General features: G+C 53.7%; 1 protein-coding gene across 1 annotated transcript in view; it reads left to right on the top strand.

Annotated features, from left to right (window-relative positions):
• Positions 1 to 1,618: 1,618 nt before the first annotated feature.
• The window catches only part of LOC137167687 (uncharacterized), a 51,095-nt gene continuing 34,121 nt past the window's right edge, over positions 1,619 to 18,592 (top strand). The window contains exons 1-2 of the mRNA XM_067569934.1: positions 1,619 to 1,755; positions 4,572 to 4,638. Of these exons, the coding sequence (XP_067426035.1) occupies positions 1,619 to 1,755; positions 4,572 to 4,638 (204 nt within the window). The remainder of the gene's footprint in view (positions 1,756 to 4,571; positions 4,639 to 18,592) is intronic.

Genomic DNA, 18,592 nt, shown 5'->3' with positions numbered 1-18,592 from the left:
GTTTGGGTGTCTCCCCCCCCCCCCCCCCCATAGCACAGATGTGGAACTGAGGCATGGTGAAGGGAAGGGAGTTTGGGGTAAAGCCAGGAGGAAAGCCCTGCTGGAAAGGTCTAGATGTCTTGTTACCTCTTTACGCACCCCCGCCCTTCCTTAGTTGCTTTATTCCTTTCCTTGTCTCTGCCCACTTCGCAGGATTTCCCTCCCACGCCTGTGGATTCCACAGGGGCCCCTAGAGAGAGACTGGGACAATCTCCCCTGCTGGTTCTATTCCCTCTCTGCAATCCGGACCTATTCCCCTGCAGTTCATGGGAGGGCGTCACAGTGCTGCGGCGGTGGGAGTTTGGAAAGCTGCTAAGATTATTTCCTGGTGACAGCAGGGGTGAGCGCTGAAGCCACAGGGAAGCAGTCCCCGATTACCTTGTGGAGTGTGGGAGTTCTGTCCCCTAGTGGTGGGGAAACAGGCAGTGATTCCTTAATAAGGCACTTCTGCTTCCCCAGTAACTTCAGGTTGCAGGATGGCAGGTCCAGCAAATGCAAGTCAGTCCCAGGCAATGTGGGGCTCTGAGAGCGAGAGTGTTGTGGGCAGGTTAAGGCCGAAAGGAGAGTTGGGTGGAGAGCGGCAATGCCAGTTCGCGGAGGATTTAGAAATCTGGTTTAGTTCCAGTTCAGAACAAAACCTGGAGATTTTGAAAGTCTCCAAAAGCAAATTAAAAAAAGAAACCTTTTTGTTTTGGAACAATCAAAACACTTTGATTTGATTTGAGGGGTTTTTTTTATATCCTGTTATAATAAAACTTTGAAAAGAAGACTCTTTTCAAAATGAAAATGGAAATGTTTTATTCTGAGTATGTCAAAACAGGATGTCAGGATTTGCCCCTTTCTTACTCCGACATGATTTTGCTAACATTTTGTTTCAATTTCATGACGCGTTCTGATTTTGACAGAGCTGCGTTTCCTGGAAAAAAAACTGTTCTGTCAAGCTTTTTCTGACCAGCTCTCGCTGAAAAGGCATCCGTCCTGGAAGAAGTGAAGCTTTAGGATGGAGATGAATGAAGACTGGTCTTGAGGTTAAGGGCACGCTGATCGTTCTCGCCTTCTGGTTCCCATACTGTACCAATTAGGGCTGTTCATTTGGTGTTCCTCCCTTGCAGTGTTGGATGCTTAAGAATAATCCCTGGAAACTTTTCTCCAGGGTTACAGGAGGGTTCATAAAAACCTTTGTAGGTTTCATAAACTCTGCTGCTGGGCTTGGGGTATGTTCCGAGTCCCTGTCAATCGGCAGTTGGGAACACTTCAGAATAAAGCTTTGTTCTGGGAAAAGCTGAATCTCCCCTACTGCCCATCCCCATCTCACATCACCTCCCTAAACTCTGCACATGCACATATTATTATGCATCATACCTCTGCACAGACCTTTAGACACAGACACGCCCTCTTGCAAACAACATATGCCTTTTGCTTCTGATGCACACTGCATTACCTAACTCATACATTACCTAACAAATACAAATGCTGCAGGTTGGTGCTCACCCTCTTTGTGATTTTTTTTTTTAATCTGCTGTGTGTTTGTTTCTTTTTTTCAGTGGTTTTATTTTTATTCTCCCTTCCACTTGGGTACATGGCTCCCTCTTCGGCAGAGAGACCAGAGTATTCAACAGTCACTTTCAGTTCTTGCCTGCTTCAATGGAGTTTAGGGTCCATTGCCCCTGTCCTGCTCCTGGTTCTCCTGCTCCTTCTCTGCATCCACGTTAAAAGGTAGGTGCTCTCACTCTTGCTCATTGGAAGCTTGTTGTTGGAAGGTGCCATGCTGGACTGACTGCCCTGGGGAGCAAAGGACTGAATTCAGAGGGGAGTCTAAGGGTTGCTGAGATTAGGAAAACTGGCACAGGTACATACATTGATTAAGTTCCGTCACTGTAAACTCCTGGTGCAGACACACTGGGCCCATGCAAAATTGAAGCTAGACAACTTGAGACTGGAAATAAAGTGGAAATTAATTACCCCTTGCTGTTAAAAATCCCTGGAACAACTTATCAGGGGCTGTGGTGAATTCTCCGTCACTTTAAAATCAAGATATGCTCTAGTTCAAACAGGAATTAATTCAAGAAAGCCTGTGGCCTACAGGAGGTCAGATGAGATTAGATTATCACAATAGTTCCTAATCTATCAATGTGTGAAAATGGGGTTTGTGCCAGTGTCTGGTCTATACGCTGGTCTATACGCTGATCTATACGCTGACCTTCACCAATTGCACTAAAGGTGCGTTTTGAAATAGATTTAGTTTGTGGTGCAAACTCCTGTGTGGATGCTCTTAAATCAGTTTAAACCTGGTTTACAGCAATTTGGCTGAATTACTAACTTTTAAAATATACCGGTTTAGATGTGTCTGTGATAGGCTCTAGATCAGTTCAGTTAAAGCAGGGCTCTGCTTTATTATGGGCAAGGCATCCCTAACACTTTGACCTATTTGCATTCTCTGATTAAAGAGTATTTACATGTAAAGGAGTCGGTCTCTTCCCCCCGCCCCCTCCCCCCAAAATAAAAATAAAAATGGGCAATATCAATAGATGTATCAAAGAAAAATTTCCAGCTAGCACAAATATCAGGCATAGGTGATGAGCTGGATATTTCTGCCAGGCATTCATCTATCTGCATGCTAGATTGCTCATCTCCCTGTCCGGTGAGATAGTTCCTCTGGGGAGATGGAGATAAGACAGAGAGAGCGAGCACCTTGCATTCATTGACACCAGTATCCTCGATCGGCCAAGGAGAATACAGATCAGCCTTCATGGGGGGGTCCTGAAAAGTTTGGGGCAGAAGGAAAGGGATGAAGGGACTCTGTGACAGGGACACAGAGGCTCCCCCTTCACTCCAGGGAAGCAAACAAAGCTGTGGTCAGGGACTGTGCCAGATGAGACCTGCTGCTGCCCGCTCGCCAAACTACACTACACGCAATGGAGCACTTTGCCAGATGGGCCACTGGGTGGCATCAGCTCTCACAAATGTCTGTAGGAAAAATTGCCACACACCAGGCTCAACTCTCGCCTTCACGCAGGGCAGAAGGGAATTCGGCCACCCAGCATCTCTCTGTGGGATTTCATCTGCCTCTCCTCAGTGGCAGAGCCGGGTCTTGAACCCCAGAGGGGGTGGTGGATTGGAGAGCCCGCCCACGCTCGCCCTGCAGCAGCAGTGCCGTGAACTAGCACACCAGGTCGCAGGGCCGGCTCAGGTTTGGCCCGGCCACCGCTCCGTCATGTCAGAGGGATGGCTGGGGCAAATCTGAGCGAGCGGTGGTGGTCCATAGTGCCTGGGCTCCCGGAGCCGCGCGAGGTTGTGCACCGGTGTCGCAACACGCAGCGGTGAGCCAGCTGCAGGCCCAGGAGACCAGGGCTGCGTCTGCCCCCATGTGAAAATTTGCGTTGGACGCCTCCTTTTGGCAACTGCATAATGTGCTTGAAAAGGTGCCCCCCATATGCTGAAAGGCGGCGGTCACGGTCGCTTTGCTGCCATGTATCCTGCGCACTGCTCCTCCTGGCTGTGTGCACAGGGCCCCACAAGGGGGAGGGGAGAAGGGGGCTGAGTGGGCAAGGTACCACCTTTCGGATAGGACAAAACCACAAATGGCTCGTCCGCACAGCACGTCACTGCGTGGCAAGCCAGGCTGCGAATTCACTGTGCACGATGTCCCAGGTGAAAGCCCTGGGCGCGGCTTGGCTTGCTACTCCTTGGAAGCGTTACTGCGCTGCAAGCTGGTGTGCTGGAAATCCTTCCCTCCTCCCCCTCCCCCCCTCCCCCCCATGTGCCATGCAGGCCCCCAAAATATTGACGCATGTGTCTAAACTTAAGCGTGCAGCTAGTCCCAGCAGCGTTGAAGTCGGTCTTAACGTGCTTTGCTAGATTGAGGCCTCCTCCGGAGTCCATTGACATCCGTGGCAATGTTCCCAGGGTAGGTCTAGGCTGCGCTAACAGACCTGTGGCCGGTGCCGGTCCAGCTGACATGGGCTCACGGCGCTGTAAAATTGCGGTGCAGACATTCAGGCTGTGAGACCCCACGTGGACGCCGTGGCCCTCGTCCCTCTGCCAGTCACTGTCTAATGTGCCCATGGAATTAGTCGTACGCCGTGAAACAAGGGGGAAATGGCTTGGCAATGGGGACAATACAGCAATACATTTTAGAAACTCGCGCTGGGGAAAGCTGTGTTGTGTTCTGTCTTAGCCCGGCCCCCAGCCGGTGCTGGGCCATTCCTTCTCTCTCTCCTCGAATCCATTCTAGTTTTAAATGTCTCCTGTGACTGGGCTTCCCGCCCTTCTCAGGGAAGAGACTGCAGTCCTAATCTTGCCATCAGGAATTCCCTGACCTTCCCTTTAGCAGAGTTTGATCGCGATGCTCCAAGTTACCCACCTAAGCAATTCCACTCTCTGTCCTTGCTGGGATCAGGCAATATCCCCTGGCCCCCTTCTGATCTGTCCAGCTAATGGCTTTCGGGCACCGAAAGACGATGAACATCAGAGAAACAATTCTGCTCATCCTCTTTTGTGAATCTTTTGTGTCTTTTTTTTCATCTTTACAGGAAAAATCGCCATTTTTCTACCCGGCCTATTGAGCCAAACATCAACGCCTCCAAGCTCATCAGGGTGGTAAGTTCTGGAGGCATCTGGGAAAGGTGCTTTTCCTCAGCACCGCTGCAGCCGTGATGATCCTCCAGCAGTGTTGAGCGGGGGGGGGCGTTCCTGATACTTTCTGCTTTTCTCTCCAGCTTGTTGTACCTGGTGCCGGGCACTCCAGCTCTTAAGCTTTGCTCGTGCTTGGACAGACACAGGAGGGGAGGGGCCAGCCCAGGTGTGAACTCTGCCCACATGGGCTTGTGCAAATTTGCTTGAGACGGGCTCTTTGAGGGCAGGACCTTGAAGGAGGGGAGAGAAAGTGTCTAGAGAGAGCAAGGAGTGTGCTCCTCATTTCCACTTCTGGGTCTGAATTCTTGGAACTCTTGGTGCCTGTGATATGGGGCAAGTCACCTCCCCTTCCTGTGCCTCAGTTTCCCAGTTCAATAATGTCAGTTACAGAGCTCATTGCACTGCGGTCCCCTTCTGGTCTCTGAGTGCATCTCCTACATGTCCAGCCTCGTGCCCTTACCTATCCTGCGGCACGGTTTCACAGTGAGACAAGGCAAGGCTCAGAGTACCACCACGACCATCTGTGCCAGCCACTTACTACCGTGCAGGTCTGACTGGGCACCTGGGTTTCTTCCCTTCAGGAGTGTCCAAGAGTAGCTGGCCCTCTGAAGGGGTCAGGAGCCCAGCCTACCTCTGACCCTTCCACCAGGGGGAATGAGGCAGCTGAAGTTCCCCCGGGAGTAGTTACTCAGGGAGTTAGCGAATCAGGCAGGGAAGCATTGGGGCATGCTGAAAAGTGAAGGAGCTCAATTAGACAGGGAATTCCAGAGAAGAAAGGCAACTGCCAGACAGGGATTGCAGGGGGAGGATCCCTCCAGCAGACTGGTGTGAAGCTGCCAGACAAAAACACCACTCCAAAGAGGGAGAAACCGGGCAGGCGACTGGGGCAGGCTATGCAGATGGAAAGTAGGGACCAGATTGGTTCTGGCTGTCGCAAACAAGGGGCCTGAGCTGGAGGCTAGTGGAGTGAGTTGGCTTAGGTGCCCAGCCAGGACGTCTGGAGAAGAAGGTCCGAAACCCATGAGACCTATGGCTGATGAGCCCTTACTAGCGCCCTGCTCGGTCACAAGGGGGCACTTGGGAGGTGACGGTGACAGATACACTGTGCCCCAGGTCGTTTTTGTAAAAGGAATGTTTGTTAGCAAATGGAACAAACCACTGGAGACAATGACTTCAGAACAACGATGTGTCTGTCGAGGCGCATCCCTGCTTACGCCTCACCACAAGCTACGCTACCGTGGACTTTCCTGTGGAGTTGCAGGAAAAGAATAGACCCTAACTTGCCTTCATTTGGGAAGGCTAGGGGCTCTTGAGACCCAGTCTGATCCCAAGTTGCCTTCAAGATAGGGCATGCCCCAGACTGTGCCCCCTTCCTAAGGACAATGGCCTTTTTCCCCAAAGTCCCACCACCCTGTGTGGGCCTGAACGCACTTATCATATTGCTCCATGACCTTTGTTACTGGGCCATGGTGTGACGTCGTCTCTGTGCCAGTGACTAGCATTTCCCAGTCAGCTAGCCGGCCCATAAGCCAGTTTCCCCCATAATTGTTGCTACGTTGTTTGGCAGTTAAATCAATTCAGCCTTAATAGCTCTTAGTCCCTGGCCCTGTAACTGTGGGGGAGAGTAGCAAACATGTCAGTTCCTTCTGTCCTACCAACACCCCCATGTTCATCCCAAGTTCAGAACTGCTCTGAATTATCTGCCTGGCTGGCAGGGCTTTTGCAAGGGATTGGTAAGTACCGCAGGGCAGGGGCTTTCTTTATTTTTCTCTCTTGTATTGAGCTGAGCCCAATGATGCATAATTAATAACTAGACTGTCTTCAAATTTGTCCATTTATTTTCAAACTTGGGTGGTTAGTATTAGGCACCAAAACCCATATTCAGTCACCTAAATAAATGTCCTGATTTGTCATAGGCACTGAACACACTCCATTCTAATAGCGCCACTCTCTGGATCACATGATGAGTGCCCGTTCTATTCATTCCCTCTGCAGCACCTGGCATTGGCCACTTTTGGAAGACTGGATACTGGGCTAGATGGACCATTGGCGTGACCCAGTATGGCCGTTCTTATCTGAAACCATACCCAGCTCTTTGAAATGCTAGTGGTACCCTGTAGAAGGATAACTGTGGGATGTCAAATATTGCAGAGTTGTTCTTAGGTAGCGCCATCCCCTCTGCGTATTTGAAAAGGCTGGCAAAATCTTGCAGGGAACAGAGGAGTTCGCTGGCACTGCCTGTCCTGTCTCTAAGAGATGCTACTGGAGGAAGAAGAGTGCCTGAACTAACAAATGTATCTGTTTGTTACTGTCAATGGTCCTCACCTATCCTACTGGTTGCTGGACAGCCCTGATTTTTGAAGGGACTAAGAAATGGGAGAAGCAGCCCTTGGCCTTCAGATCAGCATCTCAAGGCCAGACATTACAAGTCTGTAAGGAGTGGAAGTTGTTACCATCTGTACTGAGTGGGTGTGGCCTCCCTCTGAAACTGACAGGGAGAAACAGGCTGGGCCTCTGGGGGCGGAGCCAGAGACTGCCTGTCCACCTGCCTGGAAGTGAGGGGGCGGGACAGGAAGTATAAAAGAGAGGCCCAGGAGCTCAGTCAGCGGCCAGCTCCTGGAGGGGAAGGACGTCCCTCCCTGCCCTCCAGAGCTGCCTGCGGCCTAGTACCCGGGTGAGCGGACCAGGGCCCACGTCCGGGCGCTGGTGAATGAGCAGCATGCGGCCTGGGGCCCAGAGGTACCCCCAGATCTGACCACCCCTCCAGATCCTGTGATCCAGAGGGGCCAAGACCTGGAGGAGCTGCCGGACACAGATGAGGAGGAGGTGGCCATACTGGGGCCAGACTTGGAGAAGCTGCCCTTGGAGTTGCCAGAGGACGACGATGAGGCGCGGGCCCTGACAGGGCCAGACCTGGAGGAACTGCCCCCCGCCAACCTCCCTGACGAGCTGCCTGACCTACCGCCCCCCGACGATATCGAGGGGTTCTGCAACCTACCCCGACGAGGTCGACTGGACGGTGGCACACCAGGTACCCAAGGGAAAGGGGACAGGAAGTAGCCCAGGGGAGGGGCCACCCAGTCCGTGGACTGGGGAACCGGACAGTGAGTCAGCGTGTTGCGGGTGGAACCCCGCTGACTCCATGGCATACCCCTCTGCCACGGCTAGGGACCTGGGCTGGGACGCAGTGGAGTCGGGTGGGCCTGCATCCCCCTTCCCTGACCACCCCATCGGGGGCCTCTGAACTGTTCACTGCCCATCAGAGCTCAGGCTATTGTCTTTGGGCTGCCCCGCCCGAGCCTGGCGACTGTTTCCCTGCCCCGGGCTGGGCAAACCCCTGCTGGAGCAGGGTAGGAAGTGGATGTGGCCTCCCTCTGAAACTGACAAGGAGGGACGGCCACCCGCTCTACATGTGGTGGAGAATGCAGACACCCACCCCCTGACGTGAGGCGGGGCTGCCCGCTTGGACGATCCCTTGGCCCCTAGACACCAATGACTAGCGGCCCAGCAGCAGCAACTGATCCAGCAGCTGGCCTCCCTACAGCTGGACCAGCAACGGCAGAGCTTTGAACAGCCGGCTGCTGTTGACCTGCGCTCCAGAGGCAGCACCCAGGGGTGGAGTGGGTGCCACAACCCCCACGATGCCGCTGCGGCTTTCTAAGATGGGGTCAGGACGACCCGGAGGTATTCCTTGTGACCTTCGAGTGGGTGGCCTCAGCTGTCAGGTGGCCCCTTGAGCAGGGGGCCACCCTATTGGCGCCCTACCTCACCAAGGTGGCCCAAGCGGCCTACCGGGGCCTCTCGAATGAGGCAGCCCAAGAGCATGCCCAGGTCAAGGCTGCCATTCTGGATGCCCTAGATGTGACCCTGGATACCTTCCATTGCCAGTTCCGGGGACAGACCTACCAACCAGGTGCCCGACCCCGAGCAGTGGCCCAGGAGTTAAAGGATGCCTGCTGGAGATGGCTCCAAGCTGACCGGTATTCCGCCTCTGAGGTAGTGGAACAGGTGGTCGGGAGCAATTTATCCACATCCTGCCGCCACAGAGGAGAGCCTGGGTCCTGCGACACCGACCGATGACACTGACAGCGGCCGTGGGCCTCATAGAGGACTTCCTGGCTGCAGAGACTCTGGTTGTCCCCGCCGTAGTGCCGGCCCCAGACCAGCCAGGGCCCCGAGTGGGACCCCACTAGCTCAAAGGCCGGCAGAGTCCCACCTCCCCACCCAGATGGCAACTGACGGGGAACAGAAGGGACCCTATCCATCCCGAAAGCGCCAGGGGGATCGGTAAATGGGGGGTGAGGAAAGGGGGCTAGCCTGCCCTAGAGATCCACTGGAGCGGTGCGAACCCCACCAACACCCAAGGAGTCTGCAGCAGTAGGGCCCTGCTTTACCTGTGGCTGATTTGAGCACCTGCAACAGCAGTGCCTGAAAATGGAGTGCTCCTTTGGGCAAGTCTGTGTCGCCGAGACCCGGACCCACCTGGCCCTCTGGCGGGCTGGTGACCGTCCTGGTGACGGTAGGGGGGGAGCACATCCAGGCCCTCGTGGATTCCAGCTGTGGACAGACCTTGGTGGGGCCGTCAGTTGACTTGTGCCACGGGGGATACTATCCGGCTGTGGTGCATCCACGGGGACATCCGGACCTACCCGAGTATGTGGATCGCTCTCACCATGGGCGGATGAACACATGAGCTGGCGGTGGGACTGGCACCCTGCCTTCCCTACCCCATCATCCTCGGTCGAGACTGGCCGGGGTTCAACCAGGTCTTGCACACGGCCACACGGGAGGCCTCCTGGGAGCAGATGGCCCTAGAGCGGGGACCACCAGAGGATCTCGCCAAGGAAGGGGTGGAGTCACTCTGCCAAAGTCCGCCCCGTCGACCCTGCATGCCCTGCGACCCCTCAGAAGGTACCCCCCGACAGCCGGGGCATGAGGGAAGGGAGCCCAGAGGCCCGAGTCGACTTTAGTCGGGACCAAAGGGAGGATCCCACCCTCTGCCGGGCTTATGACCAGCTGGCGTATGTGGATGGAGAGGTCGCAGATCCCCAGCATGCCGGCCGGTGTTTGAGTTGCATGCCCCACTTTGAGTTGACTAAGGACCTCCTGTATCGGGTGTTCCAGGACCCACGAGCTGCATTCTCAGCTCGTGGTCCCCCGGGCTCATCGGTGGGCAGTGCTGCGAATGGCACACGATACCCCTGCTGCAGGCCACCTTGGGCAGGTGAAAACGCTCGCCCGAGTCCTCACCCGGTTCTACTGGCCAGGGGTGCAGCAGGAGGTCCATGACTACTGTGCCTTTTGCCCCAGATGTCAACTGACAGCACCCGCTGGTGTCCCGAAAGCCCTGCTGGTCTCCATGCCCAGGGTGGGAACACCGTTTGAAAGGATCGTGATGGACCTGGTGGGACCCCTCGCTAAAAGCACAGCCAGACACCAGTATATGCTGGTCATTAGGGACTATGCCACGCGGTTCTCCGAGGTGATTCCCCTGTGATCCACGACCGCCCAGACCATAGTGGCTGAGCTGATGAAGGTCTTTGCTCGAGTAGGGCTGCCGAAAGAGATCCTAACTGACCAGGGTACAAATTTCACCTCCCAGCTGTTAAAGGAGGTCTGCAACCTCCCAGATAGATGGGTTGGTGGAGAGGTTTAATCAGACCTTGAAGGGGATGCTCAAAAGATTCCCACCTGACCAGCTCCATTGATGGGACCAACTGATACCACCTCTACTCCTGGCCATCCGGGAGGTGACTCAAGCCTCAATCCAGTTCTCTCCATTTGAGTTGTTGTACGGGCAACAATGCCAGGGCTTGCTCGACCTAATGAGAGAGACCTGGAAACACACCCCTTCCATGAGCCAAGGGCTCCTGTAGTATGTGACGCAGCTTTATGACGCCCTGACATGGGCCGGGGACCTCGCCAGACAAAACCTTCAGGTGGCACAAGGGGTCCAGGAGAAGACATACAATCGGCGGGCCCGGGTCCAGACCTTTACTGTGGGAGACTGGGTTCTGGTCCTGCTTTCCTTCAAAGGATCCAAATTGTTGGCTCGGTGGCAGGGACCCTATGAGATCTTCCGACAGGTGGGGCTGGTCAATTATGAGATGCATCAACCCAACCGGAAAAAGACCAAGCAGATATATCATGTAAACCTCTTAAAGCCCTGGCGTGAATGGGAAGGGCTGATGATCACCCCGTATCCTCCCGAACCGGAGCTGGGACCCAAACTCTCCCTCCCTCCCAGGCCAGAAGAACCCATCCTAGGGGACACCCTCGATGCAGACCAACAAGCCCAAGTCTGATGCCTCCTGGAAGCGTTTCCCTGGACCTTCACGGCTGTGCCAGGGCGAGACGCCAGAATACAGCACATCATCCAGACGGCCCCCGGGGAAGTAATCCGCGAGACCACTTGGCCGCTCCCACACCGCATGTGGGAAGCCGTCGAAGAGGAGGTCCAGGTAATACTTGACCTGGGAGCGATTGAGAAGTCGCAAAGTGAATAGCGCAGCCCCATCATGCTAGTCCCAAAGCCCGATGGGGCTCAACGCTTTTGCATCGACTTTAGGAGGGTCAATGCAATCTCGACCTTTGATGCCTGCCCTGGGTGGACGAGCTTCACGAGCGGTTAGGGGAAGCCCAATACATTAGCACCCTGGATCTAACAAAGGGGTATTGGCAGATCCCGCTGGCACTGGGTTCAAAGGAAAAGACGGCCTTCGCCACCCCTAGCGGATTATACCTGTTTACCCGGCTGCCCTTCGGCCTCCATTGGGCCCCCGCGACTTTCCAGTGTCTCATGGACCACCTGCTGGAGGAGCATACCAGCTACGCGGCGGCCTATCTGGATGATGATGTGATATATAGCCAGCGTTGGGAGGACCACCTGCCTCGAGTGGCGGCCAACTTGAGGACATTCCGAGATGCTGGGTTGACAGCGAATCCCCGGAAGTGTAAGAATGGGTTCCAGGAGACTACCTACCTGGGGTATGTCTTGGGGCGATGACTGGTATGACCTCTGGTGGGAAAGGTCCAAGCCAGCCAGGAACAGCCGGCACCAGCTACGAAACGGCAGGTGAGGCAATTCTTGGGACTAGTCAGCTATTACCGCCGGTTTATTCCCCACTTCACCTCGATTGCAGCCCCTTTGACGGGGCTCCTGACAAAAGATCATCCACAAAGAATCTGATGGACCCCGGATTGTGACACAGCCTTCCAAGCACTGAATGGCTGCTTATGCAGGGAGCCGGTCCTGTACAGCCCCAATTCGATCTGGACTTTGTGGTCCAGATCGATGCCTCCACTGTGGGGCTCAGGGTGGTCTTCTCCTAGACCATCAAGGGAGAGGAACACCCAGTGCTCTACGTTAGCAGGAAACTGTTCCCCTGGGAGCGGAACTATTCCACGGTGGAGAAGGGAGGCCTTAGCAGTCAAATGGGCAGTGGAGCCCTTGTGGTACTACCTGTTCGGAACCACTTTCACGGTGGTAACAGACCATGCACCCCTCAAGTGGTTGCAGACCATGAAGGATACAAATGCCCGCCTTATGCAATGGTATTTCGCCCTCCAATCATTTGCGTTCACAGTGCTGCATCGCCCGGGTAAGGACAACGCGAATGTGGATGGCCTATCTCGATTGGGCGAGGGAGGCCTGCCCAGCACTGAAGTCTGGGAGCTGGACTTGAAGGGGTGTGTGTGTGTGTGTGTGTGTGTGTGTGTGTGTGTGTGTGTGTGTGTGGTGAGTGGGTGTGGCCTCCCTCAAACTGACAGGGAGAAACAGGCTGGGCCTGTGGGGGCGGAGCCAGAGACTGCCTGTCCACCTGCTCGGAAGTGAGGGGGAGGGACAGGAAGTATAAAAGAGAGGCCCAGGAGCTCAGTCGGTGGCCAGCTCCCGGAGGGGAAGGACGTCCCTCCCTGCCCTCCAGAGCTGCCTGCAGCCTGGTACCCAGGCGAGCAGACCGGGACCTGGTACCTGGGTAAGCGGACCAGGGCCTGTGTCTGGGCGCCGGCAAATGAGCAGCACATGGCCTGGAGCTCAGAGGTACCCCCGGATTCGACCACCCTGCCAGATGCAGACGAGGAGGAGGAGGTGGCCATACCGGGGCCAGACTTGCAGGAGTTGCCCTTGGAGTTGCCAGAGGACAACGACGAGGCGTGGGCACTGACAGGGCCCTGACAGGAGGAACTGCCCCCCGCTTATCTCCCAAACAAGCTGCCTGACGTACCACCCCCCAATAATATTGAGGGTTCTGCAACCTGCCCCTGGGCGCCTACCCCGACGAGGTCGACTGGACGGTGGCACACCAGGTACCCAAGGGAAAGGGGGCAGGAAGTAGCCCAGGGGAGGGGCCACCCGGTCCGTGGACTGGGGAACCAGACAGTGAGTCAGCGTGTTGCACTTGGATCCCCGCTGACTCCGTGGCATACCCCTCTGCCACAGCTAGGGACCTGGGCTGGGACGCAGTGGAGTCGGGTGGGCCTGCATCCCCCTCTCCTTTTCCTGACCACTGTGACAGCCTCTGGACTGTGTGTGCTGCCCTGCCGGGGCCCTCTGGGCTGTGTGCTGCCTGTTGGAGCTCAGGCTATTGCCTTTGTGCTGCCCCGCCCGAACCCGGAAACTGTTTCCCTGCCCCAGGCTGGGCCAACCCAGCTGGAGCAGGATAGGGAGTGGGTGTGGCCTCCCTCTGAAACTGACAAGGAGGGATGGCCACCCGCTCTACACCATCTTTTAGCTGTTTTTGGCAGCCTAGGTGTAGCAAGTCTCCGTGCACTTCCTAGGGGGCAGGTATCCATCGTACGCTGGGTACCGTAGATGTATATGGCATACCATGCTACAACTAACCCTCATGCTGGAAGTCTCAACACACAGACCAAGGACTGAATGGATCTTCAATTCGCATCTTCATGGTTAGGATAGTCCCAGTGGGGCAGGGAGTGATAGGCTTGTTCTACTTCAGTCTTTGTTGCATGCAGGGTTTGCACAGGGGGACTCTGTCATCTGGTGCCTTTCACCCACACAGCGTTCAGAAAGGATGGCCCTAGTCTTTGCTAAAGGAAAATCTCCATTGTCCCCTCCCTGATGAGAGAGAAAATTGAATCTGGGGAAGGGGGAGAAGTCAGTGTTCATGCGGAGAGACTGCTACAGCCTGGTCCAGTTCTGGTATATGGGGGACAAGTGGTAACTCGCTATAAGCAGCCTGGAGAAACACAGCTTTTGCTGTAACAGCTTATGCTAGCAGGCTGGCTGTGGATTGAAAAGAACCAGGAGAGGGGAGGATTGGCGAGAATGACGCTAATTAATATCATCAGAGGATCTTGCAGCCTTTTACCCACATTAACCCTCTCTTCCCCACAATGAAACAGAACTTCTGTTGTGATCCCCATTTTACAAATGGGGGAAATGGGAGACAGCGATTAAGTGACTTGCCCTGGTCACCCAGCAAGTCTGTGGCTGAGCTGAGAACTGAACCTCACCTCTTAATTCCCAGTCCTGAGCCTTGTCCAAAACTACCAAGTCTCTGGGCACTGCAAGAACTTAGCACCTTTGCAAATGAGGCCACTTTTCTTGAGGGGCCTACATGCAGATTGAGGAGCCCGATGTTAGGCAGGGAGTTAGAAAAGGTCAGCCTGTTTTACATCTGCCGAGTGCTGAGCCAACACTGCTGATGTGCCCTGAGTGGTGTTAACAAACCATCGCTTAGGTGCATATCGAAAAAGCCCCGTCTACACACTGATTTGAACAGTCCGGTGTGAGAATGCCTCCCCCCCGCACCCCAAGTCAAGTTCCCCACTTAATAAACATTCCACAGGCCCAGTCTATCGTTTTCCCACAAGCTGTACCTTTCTGCCTAGTATCTGATGGGAAATTGATTGGCGATGCTATAGCCGTCCCCTCACGATAGTAGGTAGAATCTGTAAGCCTGACACAAGGGTGGTGGGAATCTATAACGCCACTTCAGTGCTAGTTGCTCTGTGTATGAAATATCCGACTCCGATATCAGTCTCGTGCTGTGACAGCCCTCTAGTGTGGGGAAATGGAAAGTTCTCTGCCTTTTTATAAAAGGGGTGTTGGAGGTAGTCGGTAAATGTTTCAATAGCCGTTTGAAACACTGAGTGTTACTTAAATGCTAAAGACGATTAAGTTTAAAAAATGTTGGTGGGCGCAGGGACAAGACCAGTAAACAGGAATACGGCCAATTCTGGCATCCTGCAGAAAGAGTCCTATTTTTTTTAACCATTTAAAAACCATGCACACATGTATACACCAATGGCAACAAAGCTGCCGAAAGCATGAACGTTCTGTACGTGAGAGTCAACGATCTAGGGTGAATTTCTAATCAAGAGCCGCTGGGTGCAGTGGTGCTATGTGGAGAGATGGGCAGTGTCCGCTCATTGCTTGTAGCGTCTGAGTTTTCCAGGGTTAAGCACAGGAAAGGGGAGCAGATTGGAAAGGACGTTTGTTTGTTTATAAATGTGCTCTTTTTTCCCAGGGTAATTTAGTTAACTCAGGGCTGATTGTAGCTGGTTACGTTGGTTCCTCTGGTGTTACCAAGCAGGGAGGGCCCAGGTGGGTCAGAAGATGCCCACAGTTCCTGTTTTGATGGGAAAACCTGCAGCTGTCCAGCACAACCCCAAAAGCGGTTGGTTGGTTGGTTGGTCTGTCTGCTCTGCTCATCATCACACACTATCTGATCAAAACCACCCCACAGCTCCTCCCCACGCTAAGTAGAATTCCCTGACGGGGCAAGGATCATCCTGTTCTTGGACCTCTCCTGGGGCCTGAACCAAAGGTAATGAAGCGGATAGGAGTCTTTCAGGCCCCTGCTGTTTAGTTCTCTGGTCAGGCTGGCCTGCTGCTGGCAGTGCTATTGCCATGGCAACAGGTGAATGGCAGGCACCATTGATTTGGTCGACTTAAGACTCCCAGACTACGGCACTGGGCAGCACGGCATGGGGAGGCGGTGAGCAGCCCTCAGTGCTGACAGAACAGGGCCAGGACTGTTTCGAAAGGCTGGACATGCACAGGTCCATGGAGCAGATGCAATGCACCCGAGGGTGCTGAGGGGTTGGCTGATGTGATTGCAGAGCCATTGGCCATTAGCTTTGAAAACTCGTGGTGATTGGGGGAGGTCCCGGACGATTGGAAAAAGACAAATCTAGTGCCCATCTTCAAAAAAGGGAAGGAGGAGGATGCGGGGAACTACAGACCGGTCAGCATCACCTCAGACTCCAGAAAAATCATGGAGCAGGTCCTCAAGGAATCCATTTTAAGGCACTTGGAAGAGAGGAAGGTGATCAGGAACAGTCAACATGGATTCACCAAGGGCAAGTCATGTCTGACCAACCTGATTGCTTTCTATGAAGAGGTGACTGGCTCTGTGGATGTAGGGAAGGCGGTGGATGTGATATACCTTGACTTTAGCAAAGCTTTTAATACGATCTCCCACCTTTTTCGTGCGAGCAAGTTGAAGTACGGGTTGGATGAATGGGCTATAAGATGGATAAAAAGCTGGCTAGATCATCAGGCTCAACGGCTAGCGATCAAGGACTCGATGTCTAGCTGGCAGCCGGTATCAAGTAGAGTAACCCAACGGTCAGTCCTGAGGCTGGTTTTGTTCAGTAACTTCATCAATGATCTGGAGGATGGGGTGGATTGCACCCTCAGCAAGTTCACAGATGACACTCAGCTGGGGGGAGTGGTAGATACCGTGGAGGGCAGGGATAGGATACAGAGTGACCTAGACAAACGGGAGGATTGGGCCACAATGAATCCGGTGAGGTTCGACAAGGACAAGTGGGGAGTGCTGCACTGAGGAAGGGATAATCCCATGAACTCGGGAAGGGGGCATGCCCCTGGGTGTTGGCTTGAAGAGTGGCATTGGCCAGGCCCTCCTCAGAGGAGCCGCCCTGCCCCGTCGCAGGCAGCCAGGGAGTACTCCCAGCCCCTTCGTCCCTGCACTGGGTGCAAGGAGGAAGCGCTGCTGATGCTGCCGACGGGGGGGCAAGTGGGGGAGAGTGGGACACGACCACGCAGACCCCCCGCCCAGCAGATCGCTGCCCCGTCCTGGGGGGGTGGGTGGGAGAGCAGGACACAGGCCCACAGACCCTTCCCACCCCCGCAGGTCACTGCCACCGACGTGCGGGGGGCGGAGAGGGACATGGGCCCACACCGGAGACCCACAGCACACCACTGCATGCCATGCTACAGACTGGGGACCGACGGGCTAGGCAGCAGTTCTGCAGAAAAGGACACTGGGGTTACAGTGGACAAGAAACTGGATATGAGTCAGCAGTGTGCCCTGGTTGCCAAGAAGGCTAACTAATGGCTAACTAAGCTAATGGCATATTGGGCTGCGTTAGTAGGAGCATTGCCAGCATATCGCGGGAAGTGATTATTCCCCTCTATTCAGCACTGGTGAGGTCACATCTGGAGTATTGTGTCCAGTTTTGGGCCCCCCACTACAAAAAGGATGTGGACAAATTGGAGAGAGTCCAGTGGAGAGCAATGAAAATGATGAAGTGGCTGGGATACGTGACTTCTGAGGAGAGGCTGAGGGAACTAGGCTTGTTTAGTCTGCAGAAGAGAAGAATGAGGGGGGATTTGCTAGCAGCCTTCAACTACCTGAAAGGGGGTTCCAGGGAGGATGGAGCTAGGCTGTTCTCAGTGGTGGCAGATGACAGAACAAGGAGCAATGGTCTCAAGTTGCAGGGGGGAGGTCTAAGTTGGATATTAGGAAAAAGTTTTTCACTAGGAGGGTGGTGAAGCACTGGAATGGGTTACCTAGGGAGGTGGTGGAATCTCCATCCTTAGAGGTTTTTAAGCTGAGGCTTGACAAAGCCCTGGTTGGGATTATATAGCTGAGGTTAGTCCTGCTTTGAGCAGGGGGTTGGACTAGATACCTCCTGAGGTCCCTTCCAATTCTAATATTCTATGATTCTATGATTGATTTAGTTGGCGTTGGCCCTGCTTTGAGCAGAGGGTTGGACTAGTTGACCTCCTCAGGTCCCCTTCCAACCCTAATCTTCTATGATTCTATGAACGTATCCTCTCTACACATATGAACCTAATCCATCTCCTGAAAGCTTATGTCTACTTTTAAGCTGTCAAGTGGTACTGTTACCATAGAAATGGCGATAGACAATGATATCATCAACACATTAAAATAACTACTTTGAAATATTTGCATTCATTTCTGTTAGTTTAATGGCTGTGTATTATTTCAAGACATAAAATCAGATTTCTTTGACCTCAAAACAACACAACTACAATCTAAAGCATCCTACAAAATCTAACAATGAATTTGTACAGATAGTATTGAAATGTAACAGTGCTGGTGAGATTTCTGGTCAACATGATCATCGCATCGTGTTCATCGCTATGATCTGTCGAGAGTGCCCAGGTTGCCACGTTCTTCGTTGCCTTGGCACGTACACAGCTGTGTGCAAGGAAGATGATTCTGACTACAGACTGGATTGTGCAGCGACCTCTCCTGGCCCAGACACACACAAGCTCTTGTAGAGGCTTCGATACCCCTGGGCCCTTGAAGAATACAGGAAGTAGTTCATCATCCACATTTTTCCATCCATGTTGCCGTGGTGATCCAGTATCTGGCTTTCCTATGCATGAAGACCTCCAAATCTTTGTTTGCCAGCAAGCTCTTTTGACATGCTCTTCAAAACTGTCCTCACGCCGTGGGGAATTTGGCCAGCAACTTGTCCTTTATCGATGGCTAGATTGAAGCACGAACAATTCAGGTCTCTGTGTGTCTCCTTTTCTTTCTCACTCTGGTCATGCAGCCCTGCTACCAACTTCATTGCCGCAGATATTGTGTCTTGTCCATCGTTCTCTTCCAATCTGGCAAGATCTCTGCAGTGATAAGGTCCCTTTGTTTTGACAACATGAAACAGGTATATTTTT

Source organism: Emydura macquarii, unplaced genomic scaffold (genome assembly GCF_026122565.2).
Source record: "Emydura macquarii macquarii isolate MOO-44397 ecotype Brisbane River unplaced genomic scaffold, CSIRO-AGI_Emac_v2 contig_2960, whole genome shotgun sequence".
Taxonomy (NCBI): Eukaryota; Metazoa; Chordata; order Testudines; family Chelidae; genus Emydura; species Emydura macquarii.
Note: the sequence above shows the minus strand (reverse complement) of the source record. Positions and strands in the feature narration are given on the sequence as shown.